The sequence below is a fragment of the Lithobates pipiens genome, unplaced genomic scaffold, assembly GCF_037356315.1.
Source record: "Lithobates pipiens isolate NorthernLeopardFrog02 unplaced genomic scaffold, aLitPip1_a1.2 Scaffold_19, whole genome shotgun sequence".
Lineage (NCBI taxonomy): Eukaryota > Metazoa > Chordata > Amphibia > Anura > Ranidae > Lithobates > Lithobates pipiens.
The window spans coordinates 75,011,596-75,037,875 of record NW_027507764.1 but is presented as its reverse complement, the minus strand read 5'-3'; the positions used below and the strand labels follow the sequence as shown (position 1 = coordinate 75,037,875).

The 26,280-nt window shown below is 44.1% G+C and overlaps 1 protein-coding gene across 10 annotated transcripts in view; it reads right to left on the bottom strand.

Annotated features, from left to right (window-relative positions):
• CACNB2 (calcium voltage-gated channel auxiliary subunit beta 2) overlaps window positions 1-26,280 on the bottom strand; it is a 456,068-nt gene that overhangs the window by 60,883 nt on the left and 368,905 nt on the right. For all 10 annotated transcript variants that reach the window (XM_077490913.1, XM_077490914.1, XM_077490918.1 and 7 more), the window contains 2 exons: window positions 14,274-14,396; window positions 12,423-12,559 (listed from right to left, as the gene is read on the bottom strand). In XM_077490913.1, coding sequence (XP_077347039.1) covers window positions 12,423-12,559; window positions 14,274-14,396 — 260 coding nt within the window. The remainder of the gene's footprint in view (window positions 1-12,422; window positions 12,560-14,273; window positions 14,397-26,280) is intronic.

The following is a 26,280-nucleotide window of genomic DNA, read 5'->3' as shown; positions in this document are numbered from 1 at the left end:
GGTCGGACTAAAGCCTCATACACACGATAGGACTTTGTACAAACTTTCCCTTGGATTTTTGTACAAAGGGCGTCGGGCCTGAACTTGTATTGCATACACACAGCAGGACTTTTTTAGCCAACTTTCAACAAACCACGTGGTTTTTCTGCTCTTTACCGCCACCTTTGGTCAACTTCTGTATTGTTGTCTGATCTTTTGCATTGGTTCTGAGCATGCCTGTTTGCACTTTGTACAAAAGTCCTATGGTTTTCTGTACACACGATCAGACTTTGCTCCATCGGACTTTTGTTGCCAGAAAGTTTGTCCGTTCGCACAGCCAACAAAAGTCAGATGAAAACCAAAAAAGTTTGTCCGATGGAGCGTACACACAGTCGGATGTTGCTCCAAAACAGCTAATTTGCATGTTTGTTGTCAAAAAGTCTGATCGTGTGTATGGGCCTTAAGTTGTCAAAAAATCTGATCTTTCAGAACGTGATGACGTAATTTCGTTACAATGGGACTACATTCAGGCTAGTAGCCAATAGCTTTGATGTAGGAATTTGATCTGAGCATGCGTGGCACTTGGTCCGATCAAAATTCGCTACACATGATCGGAGTATCTCCGATCGAACCAGTTGGTCGGGAAATATTTGCAACATGTTGGAAAATTGGGTCCGACGGATATTCAGATGGAATCAGTCCGATGCATACCACACACAGTCGGATTATCCGACGACACGGTCCGATAGGACACATTCCGACGGATTCTCCGACCGTGTGTACAAGGGCTTAGAATATGTGGACACCGCAAAAACAGTTTTTGTAAAATATTATGGGGTTATGTAACATGGATGCTTTAGAATTAATTAATTTCTTTAAATGAAAAGCAGGCACATCTTTGCATAAAACTGTTGCTTTGCTATTATATGAATGAAGCTGTTTGGCATCCAAACATCATAGACTTGCCAAGTTCCGGAATACCAAAGCATCCAAAAATAATCCCATCTTAATAGGGGTCCCTGAACTTCCTTTGAAAATTCATGTAATTTCTGTATGGGAAAAACAGATTGCTATAACAATATTATAATTAAAATATCCACAAATATTTCAAATAATTATGTTTTCCCATCTCATTCTGGCAATTTTTATTTTTTTTAAATAGTTTTTTATTGAGATTTTTCAGATAAAATAAATAAAAATTTAATAGAAACAGATACATGTAATGCCGCGTACACACGACCCGACTTTTTGACGGACTTGGACTGGAATCCGTCCGACAATTCGATCGTGTGTGGGCTCCAGCTGACTTTTTCTTCCCAAAAGTCCGGCGGACCTAGAAATAAAACTTGCTTCAAATCTTTCAGACGGACTCGAGTCCGGACGAAAAATCCGGTCGTCTGTGTGCTAGTCCAACAGACTAAAACCAACGCTAGGGCAGCTATTGGCTATAAACTTCCTTATTCTACGTCAACACGTTCAAATCTGTCGGACTTTTGGAGTGATCGTGTGTGGCCAAGTCAGTTCGTTTAAAAGTCTGGCGGACCTCAGCTGCAAAGTCTGTCGGATTGTCCGCCGGACCAAGTCCGTCAAAAAGACCGGTCATGTGTACGAGGCATTAGACCTCAATTATACAGCTTGTGAGTGGAGGTGTGAGCATGCACGATCAAAATACAGTTCTATGTGGCTAACAGATGTAGCCCTAGTTATCATCGAATAATTCAGAACACTGTCTAAGGCTCTAGACGATATACATTTTCTCAACATACTCTTATCTTGAGGCCGGCAATCATATTTTAAGACCCCATTCAACGTTCCATCTAGTTTGTTATCATACAGCAGGATAACAAACTCAACAACTTAATAGTAATTATTACCAATGTTTTAGCACTAATCCAGAATATATGTACTTGATAAAACTTAAAACATAGATCTACTAATGCCGCGTACACACAAGCGGATTTTCCGTCAGAAAAATCTTGGATGGTTTTTCCTATGGAATTCCGCTCAAGCTTGGCTTGCATACACACGGTCACACAGTTGGGGGCATGTGGCCTGGTACGGTTCAGGAGGGGGGGGGCGCTATCTCACCCCCCCTCTTTTCCTGCAGCCTGCCAGGTTGCGTGCTCGGATAAAGGTCTGGTATGGATTTTGAGGGGGAACCCCACGCCATTTTTTTTTTGGTGCGGGGTTCCCCTTAATATCCATATTAATGCTCTTGGAGGGGAACCCATGCCGTTTTTTTTTTTTTTAATTAAAGTCGTCTGGCGGCGACTTAAAGTTGTGTTGTTAGTTGCCCCAAGTTGTGCTGTGATTCACACTCAAGTCGTGTCCAAGTTGCCTCCCAAAGTCGCGCTGGAAGTCACGTTGCCCCTGTGTGAATGGACTGTTAATGATACAGCGTGCACTATTATCAATTGCGCCAGCATATTACGTGCTGCGCTTATGCGTGCGCCGGTTCATACGCTCACTTCATCTTAGTAAATCAGCCCCTAAGTGTCATTTCTATCTGGTGCTTCATTCTTCTGCTATCAAAACTTCTGACAAGTTTTCCTGACACCAAGAGAAAAAAGGTAACAGGGGAGGGAGCTCCAAGTGATTGATAGTTCCTGTGTGAAGAGGGATGTGTGTACCTTCCCTCTAATCAGCTCTCCTTACTGAGCTCTGCAGAGTCTAAGTTCAGCTCCCTTTTTTCTGAACTCTCAGGCAAGCATTAGGTTCACATCTATTTGGCTCAGCTTTATGCGTTTTTCAGGCATGTTTTTAAACCTCTCTTTTCTGTGCATTTTTGCATGCAGTTTTCCTGCATTTTTTTTCCCCTTGTACACAAATTTGCTAATAGCTACTGGACCCGCGATTGCACCCCGGAGAGACCGCTGTGCTGTCAGTAAGCCCACCCCCACACAGTTAGAAGATAAAGGACCTGTTAAAAACTGTCTCTTTTTTTTTTAACACTTCACTGCTTTTTGGAGTGAATGAGTATGGGTACAATGTACCCTATACTCATTCACATGAGAAAGGAGTCTTCTAGAGTCCGATAAGCCCCCTGCCTGCAGACCCCCACAAGCACCGGCCAGGGTTGTGGGGAAGAGGCACTTGTCCCCATCAACATGGGAGCCCCCCCCCCAAGCACTCCTCCCCCCATGTTGAGGGCATGCGGCCTGGTATGGTTCAGGAGGGGGGCGGGCTGCATGCTCGGTAGAGGGTCTGGTGAGGATTTGGGAAGGGGGACCCCACGATAAAGCAGAGGTGATCAAATACCACAAAAGAAAGCTTTATTTGTGGGGAAAAAAGGACATAAACTTTATTTGGGTACAGCGTTGCATGACTGCGCAATTGTCAGTTAAAGGAATGCAGGGCCGTATCGCAAAAATGGCCTGGTCAGAAAAGGGGGTAAATGTAGTAAAGTTAAGTAGTTAAAGCTTCAATGTCCCCACTTTGGTCAGTGTCTAGTGACTGTCCTCTACATGTAACCTAATTCCACTCCAACATAAACATTTTCTGGTTCTGGACTGAGCATAATTACAGCAGTATGAGGTTACAGCTGTTATTTATCTTTTGCTCTCTGTGTCCTCCTTGGGGAGATTTACACTCACTTCTTGTCCTAGAAAAAACATAGAACATGGGAGAAATCTCCCTAAAGTGTAAGGAAATTGCATTTTGACAGCTGTATTATGAGGAATCGCCTACTTATGCAGCTAGAAATCTAGTGAGCCCCTCTTTTTCCTTTAAAGCCTGACAACCCTTTCTCTGCTATACAGAAATTCCCAGCAGTGTTGTCATCCGTGTTTAAGTTCTCCCCTGCTGAACTATAGAACATCTCTGTGACGGAATGCTTGGCACCCTGCTTGGGTGCTTCTGCCAAACAGTGCCTCCTGCTCTCCAAACCCTTCCAGTATATCGAGAGCCACTACCAGCTCTTTTACCCCAAGCATCGTACACAGACAAGATGTTGAGGTAAAACCAAAAGAATGCCTGTTTACTGAACAGAAATACACTTTGAAAGTAGGTCAGACACCACATCAACAATAAAAGCAAATATTTACCCAAAACATCAAACAAGGGTTATATAACGAGCTAAAGTTGACACAAGGCTAATCCCATCATAAGAACCTCAAAGAGTTAGACAGATTAGCGAACAGATAGAAACCATAGGTGACTCAATTAACAATGGGAATTCACAGCTAGGAGGCACGCAATGGGAGAGACACAAACTTGAGTATTCTGTCCACTAGGCAAGTCATCAGAAGATAAACAATGTTCCAGCAGTCTGATAAAGTGGAATTAATTTATCTTCATAGATTTCTCGAGGGATCTTGTTGATAAATATTTCTGTAGCAAGCGAAGGAGCCTCTCCATCCCAGTCTGCAGGAGGGCCACCATATTCCCTCTGACCATTACCCGATACAAGATTATTATCTCTTTCCATCTACTCCAGAAGGGAAGCTTTATTGTCCTTAATCAGAGAATTAACCCAAGCCTCGCTCTCAGTGTTGTCCATCATCTTGGTCTCATTGTTGTCCATCATTAGAGAATGATCTGCTCTCTCCATGAGCCATAATGAGTGGGTAGGAGGCTTGCCCCTAGTTCCCTCCAAAAGCCCTTGTCCAAGTTGGGTCTGTCCCAATCTCCCCATTGTGTTGTGGAACTAAGAAGGAGAGAAGAAAATGTGTTTTGTAGTCTACAGGGGAGAACTTACAAACTCAGACAGGACTGACAGTCCTGCTTGGGATTCTAGTGCAGAAAAGTCAACATTGTTAGCTCATTAGAGGAAGCTAGAAGCTCACTGGATTGCTGGCAGGATCAACAGACAAAGCATGGGAAAACATGCATATATTGCAAGCATTGTCCAGACATGCACTTTAAAATGTAAGTCCAGGCAAAAACTAACTCTAAACCTGCTCTCTGCCATATTCTAAACCTAATCTAACCCTGTAAAGCAAAAATCGCTGTACTTACCTATTTTCTTCAGCTGATCCAGTCCAGCTTTAAGTGGCGGAAGCTGTGCACAGGAGAAGACCAACAAGGGCTATGAAATGGATGGGAAGTGACATCACCCATAGACTTACTATGGTGCCTCCGTTGTCAGCTGTCTCTCCTGCACCCACCTCCACACTGAAGCCGCTGCTGATGCTGGGACTGGACCAGATCGGCTGAACAATAGGCAAGTAGAGCGATTTTTGTTTTACAGGGTTAGATAGATTAGGTTTAGAATGTGGCAGAGAGCAGGTTTAGAATTAGTTAGGTTTTGCCTGAACTTCCATGTTAAGCTGTCCTTAGGCCTTAATCCTGGGGCTGAATCCCAGCTCGGACACTATTTGAATTGAGTTTACATGTTCTCCCATGTACATTTCGAGGACACACACACTGGTAAGCTAATTGACTTCCTCCCTCACCGGCCACCTGGTGTTTATGAGTGTAGTAAGGGCATTAGATTGTGAGCTCTTTAGGAGGACAGGGACAGATGTGTGTATATACTCTGTAAATTGTTGCGTAATATGTTGGCGCTATATAAATACCGAATAGATAAACAGTATGAGACAACGCTCATCGGATTTACGGGCCGATTCCTCAGTCATACAGGGTTTATATGAATGCTAATTAAAAAGAGCGCAAACAACCAAATTAAAAAGCTACAAAAAACACAATAAAGTGATTTACATAATGTCAAAATGATGCTTCCTACTAAAATGAAATGTGAAGCACATACTGCCAAAAAGATGACACTACACATTTTACTCGTATCAAATTTTTATTTCAGGATTTAAAACATATTATTTATAATCTTTCTTTAACCGCTTCCCGACCGGCTCCTGTATATACATAGCGGCAGAATGGCACTGCTGCGTGAATCGCCGTATATATACTGTGGCTCCTTTAAGAGTTATAGCAGGCGCTCGCGGATCTCCGCGGGGGACCCAATGCATGTGGCCCGGCAGGCACGATCTCTGCCGACTGCGATTGGGGGCACAAGAGTAGGAAACACACAAATCCCTGTCCTGTCAGGGGAGAAGAAACAGATTGTGTGTTCCTACTAAATAGGAACAACAATATGTCTCCTCCCCCAGTCAGTCCAATCCCATTACAGTTAGAACACACCTAGGGAACATACATTTAACACCTTCCCTGCTAGTGCTATTTATACAGTAATCAGTGGCTATTTTTAGCTCTAATTGCTGTATAAATGACAATGGTCCCAAAAAAGTATCAAATGTGTCCGATCTGTCTGCCGCAATGTCACAGTCCCAATAAAAATTACCAGCCATTAATAGTAAAAGAAAAAAAATGCCATAAATATATTTCCTATTTTGTAGACGCTACGCAAACCACTCAATATACGCTTATTGCTATTTTTTACCAAAAATATGTAGAAGAATACATATTGGCCTAAACTGATGAAGACATTTTATTTTAATTTTTTTATTTGGGATATTTATTATAGCAAAAATTCAAATATTGTGTTTTTCTTAAAATTGTCTTCTTTTGTTTAAAGCACAAAAAAATAAAAACCACATAGAGGTGATCAAATACCACCAAAAGAAAGCACTATTTGTGGGAAAAAAAGGTCGTAATTTTTGATTGGGTACAACGTCGCACGACCACACAATTGTCAGTTAAAATGACGCAGTGACATATCGCAAAAAATGGCCTGGTCAGGAAGGGGGTAAATTCTTCCAGGGCTAAAGTGGTTTACAAATAAACATTTAATACATTACATCGTTTTCACATAGAACTACAGGTTATATGAAAAGACAGTATAGTAGCTGCCTGCCTTTTGGATGGCTTTGTTTAATTAAAACCTCAGATAACCAGTAGAGTGACTCTTGTAACGCACATGTCAGATTTCAGATTGAACTATTGAGTTCTGTAAAAAATCACAGGCTTTTTACAACAAAGCAGCCCAGGAGAAATTGAAAACGTGAAAAGAATCCCAAATTCCATTTGTTGGCTGGACAAAAAAGGCTACTATTATTTCCTGCTTTACTTTTTACTACCATCATTTACTAGTTATTTACTACAAAATATTTGCCATATTTTACATTTACCTAGCTAAACAAAAACCTTTTTTAATTATTTTTAGTTTTGAACTTAAGGTGTGAGTTCAGTTAAATACTAACTATATCTAAATCTACATCACCCCCCAATTTTTAGCCTATTCTAGTGAAAAGAAAGATCTGTATACTTTCCTATTCTGAGGGCATTCTGGTCCAATCACATGATTGGGTTTCAGCACCGGCTTTGCACAGGCTCTGCAGCTGTTGTTGGCGATTTCTCTTCCTCACCGAAGCTGGTGCTGGGACCCGGTGACGGAACTAGAGTGCCATCGGCATAGGTAAGTTTACAGATCTTTCCTTTACAGCATGGGGCCCTCCAGCTGTTGGGGGTCTACAAGTTTCATCATGCCTCTGCCATTGGGATTTTGCAACTGTCATCCTTGCAATGCCTCATGGGTCCTGTAGTTCTGCAACAGCTAGAGGGCAGCAGGTTGGACACCTATGCTTTACAGAGTAGATAAAATAGGCTTAGAATGGGGGTGGGAGTAGATTTAAGTATAGTTAATGCATCATTAAAACATGTATACAAAACCACCATATAAAGTCTGCAAACCTTTTAGGATGAGCAATTGACTGACTTGAAACAGTACCTACACTATATGACCAAACATTTGTGGACACCTAAACATCACACAGCTGCTATAGTGTTGGGACTTAAAGTGGTTGTAAACCCTTACAGACCACTTTGACCTACAGGTAAGCCTAGATTAAGGCTTAACTGTAGGTCCATTTGCAAAAAGACAGCCACCGCTGTCTACGAAGCATGCGATCGGACCGTGTTGTCGGATAATCCAGCCGCGTGTGGGCTCCATCTGATTTTTTCCGTTGGAATGTCTAATCAACAAAGTTTGAGAGCTGGATATAAAATTTTCCTACAACATGATCTGATCGGACTTTGTCCAATCGTTTGTAGAGAATTCCGATCGGACAAAGTGCCATGCATGCTCAGATCAAATTACGAGACCAAAGCTATTGGCTCCTAGCCTGAACGTAGTACCGTCGTAACGAATGGACATCATCACGTTCCTAACGATTGGATTTTCCGACAAATTTGTCCGACCGTGTGTATGCAACACCACTTTCGGACAAAATCCATCAGAAAAAATCTGACGGATTTTGTTGTCGGAATGTCCGACCGTGTGTACAAGGGCTTTAAGTTCTCACCTCACTCTGTGGCAGGCCTCAACCACTCTGACACTTCAGGTTAGACCACTTTTGGCACTTGCCTCGAGAACATCTCTCGCCGCTTCCAAAGTCATTCTTTTACCCTCTCTTTCCACTTTGTTGATAGTGGTGAGCCTTGGGGATAGAACTTGTCTGCTGATATTTCTTCTGGAGCTTCCCCCAATGAACTAGTTGCGTTTACTGTGGCAGCTATATTCACCTGTCCAAGCAGCCTTCGAGGCTTTAACCTGCTTTGAAGTTCAGTCATTTTAGAACACTCACCGGTATGCTTCCATGATTTCGGTGCCTGAGTGGAGACTATCTCAGGGTTTACTTCAAACCCAACTTCCTTTCCCAGATAATCTGCTTGAGGCCGGGTTCACACCGCTGCGATGCGGGAACGCCGCGAATCCGCTGCGTTTTCCCGCATCGCACACCTCCCGCCGGCAGTTCACACTGCCCTATGCGGACGGCTGGGAGTGTCAATGATATGTTAATGACACCCCCAGATCCGTCCGCATATCACAGTGCGATCTGCCGACTCGCACAGGAATCGGATCGCATGGTGTGAACCCCCATGCGATCCGATTCTGTTGCGGACCAAAAAAAGGGTCCCGTGTGAGTTTGCTGCGGGAGCGATGCGAATTCAGCCATACTATCTGTATGGCTGTACTCGCATCGCTACGGAGATCGGATGTGATTTGCGGTGCGAATCACATCCGGATCTCCCCCCGCAGCAGTGTGAACCCAGCCTTAGTGCCGGTTCACACTAGTGCGATGCCAGACATCACATGTAATTCGCAGCGCACTGCTGTTCACATTACATGCGATGTCTGTGCGGGTGCGATGTCAGCCATACAGATAGTATGGCTGATATCGCACCGCATTCGGTCCAAACACGCACAGGACCCTTTTTTCTGTTCGGACCAGAATCGGATCGCATGTGTGTTCACACATATGCGATCCGATTCATGTCCGAACTGTCAGTTCGCAGTGCGATATGCAAGCTGAAATGGGGGTGTCGTTAACATATAATGACACTCCCCATCAGATCGCATATGGCAGTGTGAACTGACGTGCGTGTCAAGTGCGATGCGGGAACCTGCAGTTCGGATCTCCCCCCGCAGCAGTGTGAACCCAGCCTCAAGGACAACAAAGGGCCCACAAGCTATTTCGGCAGGTTCGCACTCGTTTGACAGCTCATCCTAAATCCATGGGAATCATAATGTAGTTGGCCCTCATTTGCGACTCTAAGGCCGCGTACACACGCGCGGACTGTTTGCCCAACCTTGTTCGTCAAACAGTTTCGGCAAACAGTCCGCTCAAAATTTGCATGAGCGGACTTGCCCACACACGAGCGGACTGTTTCAGCGAACTGTTTGCCAAACAGTTCGCTCAACTTTTGAAATGAACGGACTCGCCCACGTAAGGAGGAGGCAAATCCGCCCATTTCGAGCGCGTGTACAGGTAGGCGGGGCCCGCGAAGGAAACGTCGCGGGCTCCGCCGCCTGGAATGGGCTTAAAGGGGAACCCCAACGCCGAAAAAAATCGGCGTGGGGGTTCCCCCAAAGTCCACACCAGACCCTTGTCCGAGCACGCTACCCGGCCGGCCAGGAAAGGGGGGCGAGCGAGCGCGCCCCCCCTCCTGAGCCGTACCAGGCCGCGTGCCCTCAACATGGGGGGGTGCCTTGGGGAAGGGGGGGGCCGCGCGGCCCCCCCCACCCCAAAGCACCTTGTCCCCATGTTGATGAGGACAAGGGCCTCTTCCCGACAACCCTGGCCGTTGGTTGTCGGGGTCTGCGGGCGGGGGGCTTATCGGAATCCGGGAGCCCCCTTTAAGAAGGGGGCCCCCGGATACCAGCCCCCTACCCTATGTGAATGAGTATGGGGTACAATGTACCCCTACCCATTCACCTGTGAAATAAAGTACAAAAAAAAACACAACACAGGGAAAAAATATTTTATTGCACAGCTCCGGGGGTCTTCCGTCTTCGGGGGTCTTCTCGCCGGACTCCTCCGCTATCTGTGTGTAGCTCTTTTGCTAGCGGAGGAGTCCGGCTTTCTTCCTCCCCGCCGCCGGCCTCTTCTCCCGACTTCGGGGGTCTTGTCCCCCTCTTCGGTTCTTCTGCCGGGCCACCGCGCCTTCTTGTAGCTCTTTTGCAGGCGGTGGCCCGGTCTTCTGTCGCCGCTGCCTTCCGTTCTTCTGTCGCCGCCTTCGGTTCTTCTGCCGGGCCACCGCGCCTTCTTGTAGCTCTTTTACAGGCGGTGGCCCGGTCTTCTGTCGCCGCTGTCGTCGCCGTCACCGCCGCCGCCGCCTTCCGTTCTTGTTCTTCTTCTTGTTCTTCTTCTTCTTCTCCTGGAGATGTTGACTCGACGAGCTCTCCGGCCGGAATGCCAGAGCCGCGCTGTGCGGTCACTTATATAGTGACAATGGGGTGGTGTCACATGGTATATGTCACATGGGTTGGTCACATGGTGACCCCGCCCCCTTACGATGTCATAGTCCCCATGTGACATCAACCCATGTGACCAACCCATGTGACATATACCATGTGACACCGCCCCATTGTCACTATATAAGTGACCGCACAGCGCGGCTCTGGCATTCCGGCCGGAGAGCTCGCCGAGTCAACATCTCCAGGAGAAGAAGAAGAAGAACAAGAAGAAGAACAAGAACGGAAGGCAGCGGCGGCGGCGACGGCGACGACAGCGGCGACAGAAGACCGGGCCACCGCCTGTAAAAGAGCTACAAGAAGGCGCGGTGGCCCGGCAGAAGAACCGAAGGCGGCGACAGAAGAACGGAAGGCAGCGGCGACAGAAGACCGGGCCACCGCCTGCAAAAGAGCTACAAGAAGGCGCGGTGGCCCGGCAGAAGAACCGAAGAGGGGGACAAGACCCCCGAAGTCGGGAGAAGAGGCCGGCGGCGGGGAGGAAGAAAGCCGGACTCCTCCGCTAGTAAAAGAGCTACACACAGATAGCGGAGGAGTCCGGCAAGAAGACCCCCGAAGACGGAAGACCCCCGGAGCTGTGCAATAAAATATTTTTTCCCTGTGTTGTGTTTTTTTTTTGTACTTTATTTCACAGGTGAATGGGTAGGGGTACATTGTACCCCATACTCATTCACATAGGGTGGGGGGCCGGTCTTCTTAAAGGGGGCTCCCGGATTCCGATAAGCCCCCCGCCCGCAGACCCCGACAACCAACGGCCAGGGTTGTCGGGAAGAGGCCCTTGTCCTCATCAACATGGGGACAAGGTGCTTTGGGGTGGGGGGGCCGCGCGGCCCCCCCTTCCCCAAGGCACCCCCCATGTTGAGGGCACGCGGCCTGGTACGGCTCAGGAGGGGGGGCGCGCTCGCTCGCCCCCCTTTCCTGGCCGGCCGGGTAGCGTGCTCGGACAAGGGTCTGTTGTGGACTTTGGGGGAACCCCCACGCCGATTTTTTTCGGCGTTGGGGTTCCCCTTTAAGTCCATTGCAGGCGGCGGAGCCCGCGACGTCTCCTTCGCGGGCCCCGCCTACCTGTACACGCGCTCGAAATGGGCGGACTTTCCGAGCGGGAACAGTTTGCTCATTTCGAAAGTAGCCTACACACGGGCGGACTGTTCGCTCAAACACAGTTTCAGCGGACAGTTTTTCGGAATTTCCGAAAGACTTTGTCCGTCCAACTGTCCGCTGAAACTGTCCGCTGAAAGCCCACACACGGGCGGACTGTCCGCCCAAACACTGTTCAGCGGACAAGGTTGGGCGAACAGTCCGCCCGTGTGTACGCGGCCTTACAGTCTCTACTCTTCTAGGAAAGCTTTCAACAAGATTTTGGAATATGGCTAGGGAATTATTGCCTATTCAGGTCATTGACTGATGTTAAACAAGAAATTCTGCCCCACAATCAACAAACTCATCAAACCACGTCTTTTTTGAGCTGGCTATGTACACTGGAGCACAGTCATACTGGGACAGAAAAGGGTCTTCCCCAAACTGTTACCACAAGGTTGGAAGGACAAATTTGTCTAATATGTCTTTGTATGCTGTAGTACTAACAGTACCCTTCACTGGAAACACCTAAAGGCAATATATTGGAGGGCTGTCAACATACATTTTGCCCCAATAATGAATTTATCTCTAACCAAGGATACCCTTTTTGAAGCTCACCCATTTCTAGAAGCTTGTTTTAACATTGAAGAGAGCCAACGCTTTGTGAGCACAGGCTTGGCATACTAAAAAGTGCCTTTACCTTGTGTAGAATTTTCCCTGCTTTGCTTTTTGTTCATGCTGTAGCCTCATGTTCTCAAGCTTCACAGGACTTGGAATAAATCCTATTTCACAGCCTTCTTTCACCAACCGGCCTATCCACCAGTCATTGTTAAATTTCTACAAAGAGAAGAAAAATACAGTAAAGATTTGCTTTTAAGATAATCTAGAACACTGGCATGTATATAGATGGAGCCAGATGAGGAGAAATGCTTCCCAGTTCATGTCATAGGGCACTGCCAACAAGTCTTATTAAAAGTCTCAGTCGTACTTGTGAGGTTCTCAGTGATATAACGTACCTCCAAGCCACATGAAAACCAGAGGTTGCAGAAAAACACTTTATTTACAATGGATGTTATCTCATTGCCTTAGTATAGGAAATGTATGTATGCCCAATTGCACTAATTGTTTTACAAATCATATTAAAAGAAATACAGTAAACAAGTATCAAAAAAACTAGGCCGCTGCCAAGTATAGGTCACATGGATAATGTACAATCTTAATGGGTGGGTTGTACCCTTGAGAGAAACCAGACAAGGTGAATGTATATGGAAATTAACTAATAAGGACATATAATGAATATCAGGTGGCGGCCACTCAATTAGGGGCGCCGCCCCCCTAATCCATGCGTCTGGCTCCTAATCTACATGCAGGGCACCAGAGGCATGGATTTCAATGTTTTTTTTTTAAGCACGTGATTCAAAAAAGGGTGGGGTCTTGGTGCAGAGCACTGTACCCTGAGCCCACCCAGTTGTGTGACAATAGCGAATTATTATTCACTGTTGTCTTCCTGCTTCTCCCCCTGGCCAATCAGGAAGCGGGTCTTAAGATGAGATTGGCCGAGAGGAGAAGCAACCATAATGGCCGGGAGCAGGGGGGAGGCGATGAGGAGATGCAGGTGGAAGCTGCCTGCGACCTGGATAGGGCTGATGAGCGGGCGGAACGCAAAGGGGGGGGGGGTTGTCCACCAAGAGACAAGGGGGGGTGTGTGACCAACCGACTGAACGAACGGGGGGGGGGGTAGGGGTAGTTGGCTGGTCTGTTTGTACCTTTAGTTTTTTACCTTTAGTGGGGGTCTGAGAGGGCATCACAGGAAATCTGGGTTGGCTTATATAAGGACTAAGAGGGTACAGTCGATGAGCCATCAAGAGGCGATATCTCCTTAAAGGGGTTGTAAAGCTTTGTTTTTTTACTTTCTAAATAGGTTCCTTTAAGCTAGTGCATTGTTGGTTCACTTACCTTTTCCTTCGATTTCCCTTCTAAATGTTTTTTCTCCACAGTAAACTTCACACCATGATCCGAGTGGTGTTTAGTCAGCCAGAACAGCTTACTGAGGAGGAACAGGAAGTAAGAAATTCAGAGAAAGAAAACAAAGAAAAAAAACATTTAGAAGGGAAATCGAAGGAAAAGGTAAGTGAACCAACAATGCACTAGCTTAAAGGAACCTATTTAGAAAAGAAAAAACAAACCTTTACAACCACTTTTAGATTACCAGAGCAAGAGAAGTGGATCCAAATATACCACAAGACTTTATATTTTTCAAAGTTATCATTATCCAGCGCTAACATTTCTTCCATACGCATGATATCATTCACAGTGGCAACCCACAGCGATATTGGGGGGGGGTAACATCAGCCTTCCAAATAAAGGTATGATTTTATAATTCTCCTTTAAGCAGTGCCATTGCCTTTCAATGATTAACACAGGTGGTGAGGAGGCAAGATGTCGCCTCTGGGCCACCTGTCAAATGCCTCTTAAAAGTGACCCACCATAGAGGGGCAGCAATGATGGCTGCACATGTAAACAAGCTCTATGAGTGACCCTCCTCCCTCACCTCTTTGACGTGCAAAAAATCTTTAGCCTCAAAGGAAACGGCCATTCCTTGTACCGGGACCTCATCGTCGTGAGCTGAACTGTAGCCAACATTTGTCCGTACAGCGAAAGCAACAGGTTTGGTCTGTAGAAAAGCACAAAGAAAACATATTAAAAACAATGACATTCTTCTAATGTCTAAATACAGTATAGTAGTTGTAAACTTAAAGTGTAGTTCCGTCTTTTGCAGTAAAGTTAAAATGCATGTTTATGTACAGTCAATTTTTTTTTTTTCACTTTGGATAGCGTGGGGATGGATTTAGGGTTGCCACCTCCACCTGTCTGGGATTCAGCCAGACAGTTCAGGTTTTGATTCAAGCGTCTAGGTTTCAGACTGCCTGAAATCCGGACACATTATTCAGACCGGACTATGGCTTCCCAGCAGGGCTGTTGGTTGTAGTTGTCTAAGCTGAGAGTGTCTGAAAGTGGGGGTGGGAAATATGAAGTCCAGCAGCCTCAGAGGCATCTTGATGAGAGGCGCTGACTGCCAAGGAGTGAGCTCACCATTCATCCCGGTCTGTAACTCAAGTCTCCCCCCTCCTCTCTCTTGCCTCTGAATGAATACACTAAGGTAAATCAGGGTTCTCAGAGTACCCTTTACATCAGAGTTCTCCTTTACACCAGAGGCCACAGTGTTCCACCTTACATCAGAGTTCTCAGTGTTCCTCCTTAACCACTTCCCACCCGGCCAATGCACATATACGGCCGGGTGAGAGGCGTCTACTCCTGATAGGACGTTCAGGAACGTCCATCAGGAGGAGCGGGATCGCGCGAGCGTACCCGCGCAGCGGCGCGATCCCGATGCGCCCGTGTCACCGGGACACGGCACATCTCAGATCGGCAGGAGGGCTCTGTGATTGGCCCTCCTGATCACATGACGGCCGTGTCCAATCACGGCCGTCATGTGATGTAAACAAACAGCCGGTTGCTAGGCAATCGGCTCCTCCTCTCCTCACACAGAAGTCATCGCTGAGGAGAGGAGAGCTGAACGCTGCAGTCGGCTGATGATCAGTGAGTATGAGCTGTTTTTTACAGCTTTTTACTCACTGATCTTCAGTCTAGTGTAAACACACAACACACCACACAGTGTAAACACAGTCCCCACATATGTCCCCATAACACACATGTCCCCAAAACATACATGTCCCCAAGAAATAAAAACACATGTCCCTAATAATAAAAACATGTCCCCCACATATGTCCCACTAAAATCACTTGTCCCAATGATTATGTGCACACATATGTACGTGATCACCTGCACACATATGTACATGATCATTTGCGTACATATGTCCGTGATCACACAAACCAATTATTATACACTTAACGGAATTTTTTTTACCAAAACATGTAGCAGAATACATTTTGGCTTAAATTTCTGACAAAATTTGATTTTATTGGATTTCTTTTAAAATAGAAAAAAGAAAATATTGTTTTTTTTCCAAATTTCCACTTTTTTGCGCTTATATCGAAAAAAAATAAAAAACGGAGTCGTGAATAAATACCACCAAAATAAAGCTCTATTTGTGCGAACAAAATGATAAAAATTTCATTTGGGTACAGTGTAGCATGACCGCGCAATTGTCACTGAAAGCTCTAGAGCGATGAAAGCTGAAAATTGGGCTGGGAAGGAAGGGGGCGAAAGTGCCCTGTATTGTAGTGGTTAAATCAGGGTTCCCAGAACATCCCTTATCTTAGGCCTCATGTACATTGCTGCTGCTAAACAGACATTTAGGCCGGGTTCACACCGCTGCGATGCGGGAACGCCGCAAATCCGCGGCGTTTTCCCGCATCGCATTACTCCCGCCGGCAGTTCACACTGCCCTATGCGGACGGCTGGGAGTGTCAATGTTATGTTAATGACACCCCCAGATCCGTCCACATATCACAGTGCGATCTGCCGACTCGCACAGGAATCGGATCGCATAGTGTGAACCCCCATGCGATCCGATTCTGTTGCGGACCAAAAAAAGGGTCCCGTGCAAATTTGCTGCGGGAGCGCTGCGAATTCAGCCATACTATCTGTATGGCTGAACTCGCATCGCTACGGAGATCGGATGTGATTTGCGGTGCGAATCACATCCGGATCTCCCCCCGCAGCAGTGTGAACCCAGCCTTAGTGCCGGTTCACACTAGTGCGATGCCAGACATCACATGTAATTCGCAGCGCACTGCTGTTCACATTACATGCGATGTCTGTGCGGGTGCGATGTCAGCCATACAGATAGTATGGCTGATATCGCACCGCATTCGGTCCAAACACGCACAGGACCCTTTTTTCTGTTCGGACCAGAATCGGATCGCATGTGTGTTCACACATATGCGATCCGATTCATGTCCGAACTGTCAGTTCGCAGTGCGATATGCAAGCTGAAATGGGGGTGTCGTTAACATATAATGACACTCCCCATCAGATCGCATATGGCAGTGTGAACTGACGTGCGTGTCAAGTGCGATGCGGGAACCTGCAGTTGATTCGCAGGGTTCTCGCATCGCACTAGTGTGAACCGGCACTTAGGAGCAGTTGGGCATTTTTTTTCAACTGCTCCTGAACTCTCCTCTATGTTATCTTATCTATGTACACAGGGTCATTTACAGTGGTTTCTAGGCAGTTGAGTTTAGAGGCTTTTTTTGAAACACAAAAAAATGGGTTCAGACGCTGAGTTTAGAGGCATTTCAAGCGTCAAATGCTTCTAAATGTGGCTAAACGTGCTAACAAAAGTGCCGTGTTTCGTTTACAGGCGTATTTCATTTTTGGCAAATTTTTTTTAAAACTCTTCTTAACGCAAGCATGTAAACGTGGCCAAACTGACGTTTTAAACGTGGGTTACTATCTGTCAAGTTAAGTTAAATCGTTCAGGAGAGGTTGTAAAAATGGCCTGTGTACATGAAGTCTGCAGAGCCCCCCCTTATGCCGCGTACACACAATCGAACATTCCGACAACAAAATCCATGGGATTTTTTCTGACGGATGTTGGCTCAAACTTGTCTTGCATACACACGGTCACACAATGTGCTTGGAAAATCCGAACGTCAAGACGCCGGGGACGTATGACGAGCCGAGAAAATTGAAGTTCAATAGCCAGTGCGGCTCTTCTGCTTGATTCCAAGCATGCGTAGAACTTTGTGCTTCGGAATTGTGTACACACGATCGGAATTTCCGACAATGGATTTTGTTGTCAGAAAATTTGCGATCCAGATCTCAAATTTTGTGTGTCGGAAATTCTGATGGAAAATGTCCGATGGAGCCCAGACACAGTCAGAATTTTCAGACAAAAAGCTCCCATCGAACATTTTCTGTTGGAAAATCCAACTGTGTGGACGCAGCATTACAGTGTAAGGCGGGGGTCTCCAAACTTTTTAAACAAAGGGTCAGTTTACTGTCCTTCAGACTGTACGGGGGCAAGACTGTGGCCAGTGTGAGTGGAAAAAGTTTTGGCATCAGTGGGAGTAAACACTGCCCCATCACTCCAAGAGGAGGAATACTGCCCCATAGTTGGTATCAATGGAAGGAATATTGTCCCATTGACAGTGTCAGTGGGAGGAATAGTGCCCTCTGGTTGTTATCGGTGGAAGGGAAAATTCCTCTTTGACAGTGTCAGTGGGAGGAATAGTGCCCAATCATTGGTCTTAGCAGGAGGAGTAGTAGCCTATGGGTGGTATCAATGGGATAGTGCCCTATCAACAGTGTTAGTGGGAGAAATAGTGCCCCATGGTTAGTATCAGTAGAAGGGATAGTGCCCCATTGACAGTGTCAGTGGGAAGAATAGTGCCCCATCATTGGTCTTAGCAGGAGAAATAGTGCCCCATTAATGGTGTCAGTGGAAGAAATGGTGCCTCATCCTTGGTGTCAGTTGGAGGAATAATGTCCCAAGGGCCAGATAGAGGCAAGCAAAGGGCCGCATCTGGCCCCCGGGCCACAGTTTGGAGACCACTGGTGTAAGGGAACTCTGAGAGTTCAGATGTAAAAGGGGTACTCTGTGGATTTACATGTAACAGGGGAATTCTCAACACAAAAAAAAAATTATGGGCTACATATACACTTTTAAACCCGACTCCAGCCTTGTCAGAAGGTAGGGAAAATCTTCCATTTGGGACACCTGCTTAACCTTTAACTGTCCGAAAGATCACAATCACACCTTCACACCTGAGTATATATGAAGCACACTTCCTGGTGCCAACATAGCAGCATACATGTGGTAGTAGACCCCTCTACTTCTGCCCACAGAACCAGTGCAATGCTATAAAGTGTTGACAACCCCCCCCCGCCCCCCCCCCCCCCCAAAAAAAAGGACATAAAGGGAAAAAAAAATCTTGTAAATCGTGTAGAGGACCAGAGGAGAGGTGGAGAAGAGGGATAACATTTTGGAGGCTGAAGATCCACTTTAACCGCTTGCCGAGCACTTCACTTACATGTACCACGACGGCGTGGCTTCTCTGCACTGGATCACGTATCTGATATGTGATTCATCATTTAAGGATAGGGGGCGTGCAATCGCGTCCCTGCCGCTCCGGCTGTGCTGTGATTAGTCACAGCACAAGCCGATCAAAGGGTGCCAGCCAATGACTGAGCGCCGGCACACGCTGATCCACTCATTCATTCAGGGGAAGGGAGCTTTGTGTTATAAACAACACAGAGCTCTGAATAGTAACAGACGGTCTTGTTTTTTTATTCCCTGCAAAGCTTAGTAAACGCATCACGTAACACACACATTACACATAGTTAGGCACTTACTTAACCCCTTGATAGCCATCCCAGATGTTAACCCTTTCCCAGCCAGTGTCAATAGTACAGTGACAGTATATATAGTATTCACACTGATCAATGTATAAGGCTAAGTTCACACTGGCATTGAAAGATGAAAGATGGCATTTGAGGGAGATTTTTTTATTTTTTTTTACTCGAAAGGCGCATTCCATGTCAGACATGTGCAGTTCCTTTCATTCCGAATCGAAATTCGGACACATTTTCCGCTTTCATAAATTCGGATGTATCCGATTTTTCAAATTACAATAGTACTGAATTTAAACGAATCCAAAATAATGAAAAATAAATAAGAATGAAATTCAAATTAATTTGAATAGTTTTTCAAATCAATTTCGAATAGTTTTCGTACTCGAACATTTTTCAAATTCAAATTCGTTTTCAATTTGTTTTCCAATTTCCACAGAGAATAAAATAGAACAGAAAATAAATGAATAGAATAGTAAAAAATAGAATACAATGGAATAGAACAAAAAAAGAGAATAGAATAAAATAAAAATATAACCATCTTCTGAAATTCTAATTTTAAATAGAATAAATCTGAATTTGAATACATGAAATAGAAAAAAATAGAATAAAAAAAAACACTAGAATAAAATAGAATAGAAAGAATATAACCATTTCCCTAAATTTAAATATAATCAATTCAAATTTGAATAGAATAGATTAGAATAGAACAGAAAATAACAGAATAATATAGAACAAAAAACTGAATAGAATAGAAAAGAATGAATATAGCCATCTCCGAAATTCGAATATTGAATAGAAAGAAAAGAATAGAATAGAGTAGAAAATAATACAATAAAAAATAATAGAATAGAATAAACGAATAGAAAAAGAATAGAATAAAAAAAATAGAATAGAATATAACCATTTCCCAAAATTCAAATAAAATCAATTCAAATTCGAATAGAATAGAAAAGAATAGATTAGAATAGGAAGATGGTTATATTCTTTCTATTCTATTGTTTTTTTTTTCTGTTCTATTCTAATCTATTATTTTCAATTATATTTGAATTCAAATTGAGTCTATTAGAATTTATGGAAATGGTTATATTCTTTCTATTCTATTGTTTTTTTAAATATTATTTTGTATTCTATTCTTTTATATTCGAATTTCATAAGATGGTAATATTCTTCTATTTTATTTGTTTCTATTCTATTCGTTTCTATTGTATTTTTTTCTATTCTATTCCTTTATCCTCTTTTCTATTCTATTTTCTTTGGAAAACACTTCTTGGAAAACAAATCGAAGACATTTTGAATTCGAAAACTATTCGAATTTGGAAAATCTGAAACGATTCGAATACGAATAAACTAAACAAATTCCCGAAAACAAATTCAACAAATCCAACTAAACAAATTTATGTAAATATCGAAACAGACATGTCTATTTCATGGTTACAAATTAATGGTGAGGAATTGTATTATATGAGACAACAGTATATAGAATACACAATAGGATCCAATAATGAACCAATTGGATCCACTACTCAAACTCTCTACACAGAGACCTCCCCTTTCTAGCTGATCAATTAATCCTTATCAGATACACCGATAAACCAATAGACACGAAAATTTGAATATCTCAATTCTATACCTTCTATGCCTTTAATCATCCAAGTTATTCTCCCTCCCATAACCCCTTTTTATTCCACTAATAAGACCACTAAGACCTTTATACCCCTTTGTCATAAATATATATATATATATATATATTTTTTTCTCTTGGGTAGATGATAATTAAGTTAGGGGAGGTGGGGAAGGGATAAATTAATTAAAAAGGAGAATTCACATGGAATTAAGGTATAAATTGGAAATATTGTAAGATACAACTGTTAAAGACAATATAGGCGTGTAATGAATTGAAATGTGAAATCTATGAAAAAAAAAAGAATTTATAAAAAATAAATACATTATCACAGGTAGACTGCCCAATCTTAAAACCTCTTTCGCTGATAAAATGGCTTAAGAGTTAGTATTCTAAATGCACTACAAATAAATACTAAGTTAACACGGAGGGAACACACCTAACCTCTTGATCGCCCCCTAGTGCTTAATCCACGGCTCTACAAACCCCAGGCGCCAGGTTGCATTTGCGACTAGAATTTGCGTCCTGGCGCCTGGGGCAACACAGCTGGGGTATCCTGTCTCGGTGTGGACCCCAAACCCCGCCGCGCAATCGCATCGGGCCGCGCAGGCCAGTAATTGAGGCCGCGGCTTTGCGGCCTTCCGAACTCCTTCTGTAATATGGCGCCATCTTGTGGTGGATGTTGATATTACAACACATCCAATGCTAATGGAGCTTCAAAGCCCTGCCTGTTTTCACTGCCCGCCCATCTCCTTCCCAAAGTGGAGAAGTGATTGCGGGCATCATCTGGTGCCTTTTGCCTAATGGTGAGTGTGGTGGCTGGTTTAAATAGCTTCATATAGCTTTTTTTTTTTTCATAATAGCTTTTATTTTTATTTATTTTAAGTAAAAAAAAATGTTAATTTTAATTATGGAAAAAAAATGTATTATTTGTAATCTCCCTGCATTACCTACACAAGTTAAAGAGGGATTCCACCAAAAAAAAAAATATTAAAAGCCAGCAGCTATAAATACTACAGCTGCTGACTTTTAATAAATGGACACTCACCTGTCCCGGGTTACAGCGATGCCGGCAGCCGAGGCGGATCGATCGCTCGGCTCTCGGCTGCTGCCGCCACCATTCTAGGTGAGGGAATCAGGAAGTGAAGCGAATCGGCTTCACTTCCCGGTTCCCTACTGCGCATGCGCGAGCCGCGCCGCGCAATAGGAAATCTCCGCGCTGTCACTGGGACCCGTGTGTGTCCCAGCAGACAGCACGGCAGGGCAGGAAATGGCGTAGACTCCCACGGGAGTCTATGCCCGGAAGTGGGTGAAAATACCTGTCTTTGACAGGTATCTCCACCCCCTCCCCCCTGAAAGGTGCCAATTGTGACACCGGAGGGGGGGAGGGATCCGATCAGCGGAGGTTCCACTTTAGGGTGGAATCCCGCTTTAAATACCTATATATAATGTTTGGTTCTAGTTGTCTTTATGTGTTAAATTAAAGATTGGTTAATTTTTATATTGAAAATAAAGCTTTGTCGGTTGTTAAAAAAAAAAAAAAAACCTGGCTCCTAACTTTTTTAGCTTCCAAACAAATTTGTCAACCCCTGGTTTAACCCCTTCCCTGCCATTGACATTTATATAGTAATCAGTGGCTATTTTTAGCTGTATTAATGACAATGGTCCCAAAATAGTGTCAAACGTGTCCGATCTGTCCGCTGCAATCACAGATCGCTGTCATTACTAGTAAAAAAATAAAATAAAAAAAATAAAAATGCCATAAATCTATCCCCTATTTTGTAGACGCTATAACTTATTTTGCGCAAACCAATCAATACATGCATAATAACACAAGGGATATTTCCATATCAAACAAACAGTGTGTATTATTAGGTCTACAACATATTAGTGATATTGGTCATGCTACCGGCTCATCCGGACACCCCAATGGGAGCAAACTGTGTCCGGTTGGGAGCATGGGCAGTCATCACACTTGTGCATAATTCTTTCTTAAGGCTAGGTTCACACCGCTGCGGGTGGGAGATCCGGATGTGATTCGCACCGCACTGCAGTGCAAATCACATCCGATCTCTGTAGCGATGCGAGTTCAGCCATACAGATAGTATGGCTGAATTTGCATCGCACCCGCCGCAAAAACTCGCACGGGACCCTTTTTTTGATTCGCAGCAGAATCGGATCGCATGGGTGTTCACACCATGCGATCCGATTCCTGTCCGAGTGTGCAGATCGCACTGCGATATGCGGACGGATCTGGGGGTGTCATTAACATTTCATTGACACTCCCAGCAGTCCGCATAGGGCAGTGTGAACTGCCGGCGGGAGGCATGCGATGCGGGAAAACACCGCGGATTTGCGGCGTTCCCGCATCGCTATGGTGTGAACCTAGCCTAAGCCCCCTTTCACACTTGTGTGACTTGTACTGCGACTTGGGACTGAAAAGTCGCATAAGTTGCACCCCATGATTTCCAATGAGTACCATTCATATCTGCGTCCTCAACTCGCAGCGACTTCAAAGTAGTCCCTGTACTACTTGGGTACGACTTTGATGCGACTTGAGGTCCAGAGACCTCAAGATTACACAGGCATTGTTTCAAGTCGTGTCAAACTCGTGGCAAAAATTGAGACAAAATCACGCAACTTTCATGTCATGCAAGTGTGAAAGGAGCCTTATTGTTTAACTACTTCAGCCCCGGAAGGATTTACCCCCTTCCTGAGCATTTTTTAAGATTCGGCACTGCGTCGCCTTAGCTGACAATTGCGCGGTCGTGCGACGTTGTAAAAAAACAAAATTGACGTATTTTTTTTCCCACAAATAGAGCTTTCTTTTGGTGGTATTTGATCATCTCTGCTGTATTTATTTTTTGCACTATAAACAAAAAAAAAGAAACTATTTAAAAAAAAAAATTTTTTTTTTTTTTTTTTACTTTTTGCTATAATAAATATCCCCAAACAATATATAAAAAAACTAATTTCTTTCTCGGTTTAGGCCGATATGTATTCTCCTACATATTTTTGTTAAAAAAAAAAAAAAAATCACAATAAGTGCACTTTGCATATGCTAAGTTTAGCATTCCTATATGTATACTAATATTGACAGAAGCTTGAAAATGTTATATTTGAATGCTTGAAACTTCTATTTCTTATTCATTTTCAATAAAAAAGATGGTGGAAAAAAAAAGAATACACAATAGCAAAACCAGGTATACAAGGTAAACAACATATTTTCAGCCAACATGAGTCCAAAATAGAACATTCCATTGCCTCGTGAAAAACTGGGATCAGACGTAGAAATGGTCAAAGTTAGACAATAGGAACTGCCTAACTGTTTTTTTTTGCTCTTTCAAAGAAAGGCAGTTATGCATAGAAAGAGGGAGGGAGAAGAAAGATGGAAAAAGGGAAGACTAAAGCTTCGTACACATGTTCGGATTTTCTTATTATTCTCCTGGAGCTCCCGCAGCAAAGGCATATGACATAATTGGTCACGATTAATAAAGCAACCAATTTTTGGTCCAATAACTCCTTTTCCTCCTGTTCCTGGACTGAACTTGGGTCAAAACAATAACTCCAAGGCCAATAATAAATAACATGTTATCTCCTCCGATTACGCAACATGTCTAGTTAAAGAAGGGCCATTCAGAAACAAACTGAAAAGCGTGAAATGAAAAGCACGAAATAAAAAGCGCGAATCAACACTCACCAAACTTCTACTAACATGAAATTAGCAGCAGGAGCCCAAAGGGTGGTGCTAAAGAGCTGAAAAAACACATAGTACGTCACTACATTCGTATTTGTTGGCCAACATTTCTTGCCGTTTGTATGCAAGACAAGTTCCTGGCCAACGCCCTTCGGACAAAAGTCCAAGATTTTTTGGTTTGGTTTTGGAATAACGTTCATGCTGATGCCATGCCGTGAGGATTAAAGCCTCCATTTTATTTATATCTTCTATCTTTTTGAGACAAAGACCAATGATTGGTGGCTGCGGACTTTTCCAAGTAAGAGGGATGCACACTTTGGCAGCGTCAAGGATATGGCGAACAACAGACTTTTTGGAGATTTTATCTGGGATAGTAGAGGCAAGGAGAAGGAAAAAAGGCTGGGTTGTCTGGAACGGGATGATCTGTCAATTTTATTTTTTTAATCATTTTGTTTTTATTGATTATTTCAGAAATAAACAAAATTCAGAAGAAAATACAAACTGAGATATGCATTGTATACAATAAACATCTGTGAAAGTATTTGTGCCTTGTTACTTTTGTAATAACCAAAAATCAGTAAACGCTGTTTAATACAACTCTTGCAACGTTACAATAGAGTGTTCAGTACTGTTTGGTCCATATAGACCATTGTTTGTCAAACCAGTTCAGGGAGTTTATAGCGAGGAAGCGTTCGAAGGTGTAATTTCTATGTACAGCTTTTGTAACATCTGTGATATATGATCTGTAAATTTTTGAACAATCCTTCGGACCTCTGTCCAGAAACGTTTAAGTTTGGAGCAAATTCCAAAAGATATGTAGCAGTGTTCCCCGTTCCTCCTGGCATCTCCAGCAACGGGATGGGAAGAATGGGAAGAATTTATGTAACTCCGACAGTATATAATGGCATCATGTTAACATTTTTAAATTACTGTATTTATTGGCGTATAACACTCACTTTTTCACCATGAAAATCGGGTGCAAATAGCGTGTGCGTGTTATACGCCAATACTTCAATTTTAGATGCCTCGGAGGGGACAGGAAGGGGGGCAGGACAAGCGCCATCAGATTACATACAGTGAGAATCTCCAGTTTACTTGGCGGCCTCCGTAATAGGAAGTCCCGTCTCTTGGGTTGCCATTAGACCAGTGTTCTGTCTATCATAGGAGATTCTCACTAAATGGCTGCAGATGGGCATCTATCCGGCTGCACTGATGGCAGTGGTGAGGCTGCTGCATTGATGGCAATGGTGAGGCTGCTGCATTGATGGCAATGGTGAGGCTGCTGCATTGATGTGGACTGATGAGGCTGCACTGATGGCACTTGTGAGGCTGCAGATGGGCATTCATCAGGATGCATTTATGGCAATGGTGAGGTTGCATTGATGTGGACTGATGAGGCTGCACTGATGGTACTTGTGAGGCTGCAGATGGACATTGATCAGGATGCATTGATGGCAATGGTGAGGCTGCTGCATTGATGGCAATGGTGAGGCTGCTGCATTGATGGCAATGGTGAGGCTGCTGCATTGATGTGGACTGATGAGGCTGCACTGATGGCACTTGTGAGGCTGCAGATGGGCATTCATCAGGATGCATTTATGATAATGGTGAGGTTGCATTGATGTGGACTGATGAGGCTGCACTGATGGTACTTGTGAGGCTGCAGATGGACATTGATCAGGATGCATTGATGGCAATGGTGAGGCTGCAGATGGGCACTGACCCTTATTTTGCTTCAAAGTTCCTTATTTTAAATTTAACTTTTTACCTGAAACTTCCCTCTTAAAATGAATGTGTGTGTTATAAGCCTGTTATAAGCCGATAAATACAGTGTTTCCTGTTTTTTTCGTGCATATAGAAGATAAAAGTAAACCAAATGATATGATTCCATTGGTCTGAGGTAAAAGAGTGGTCCA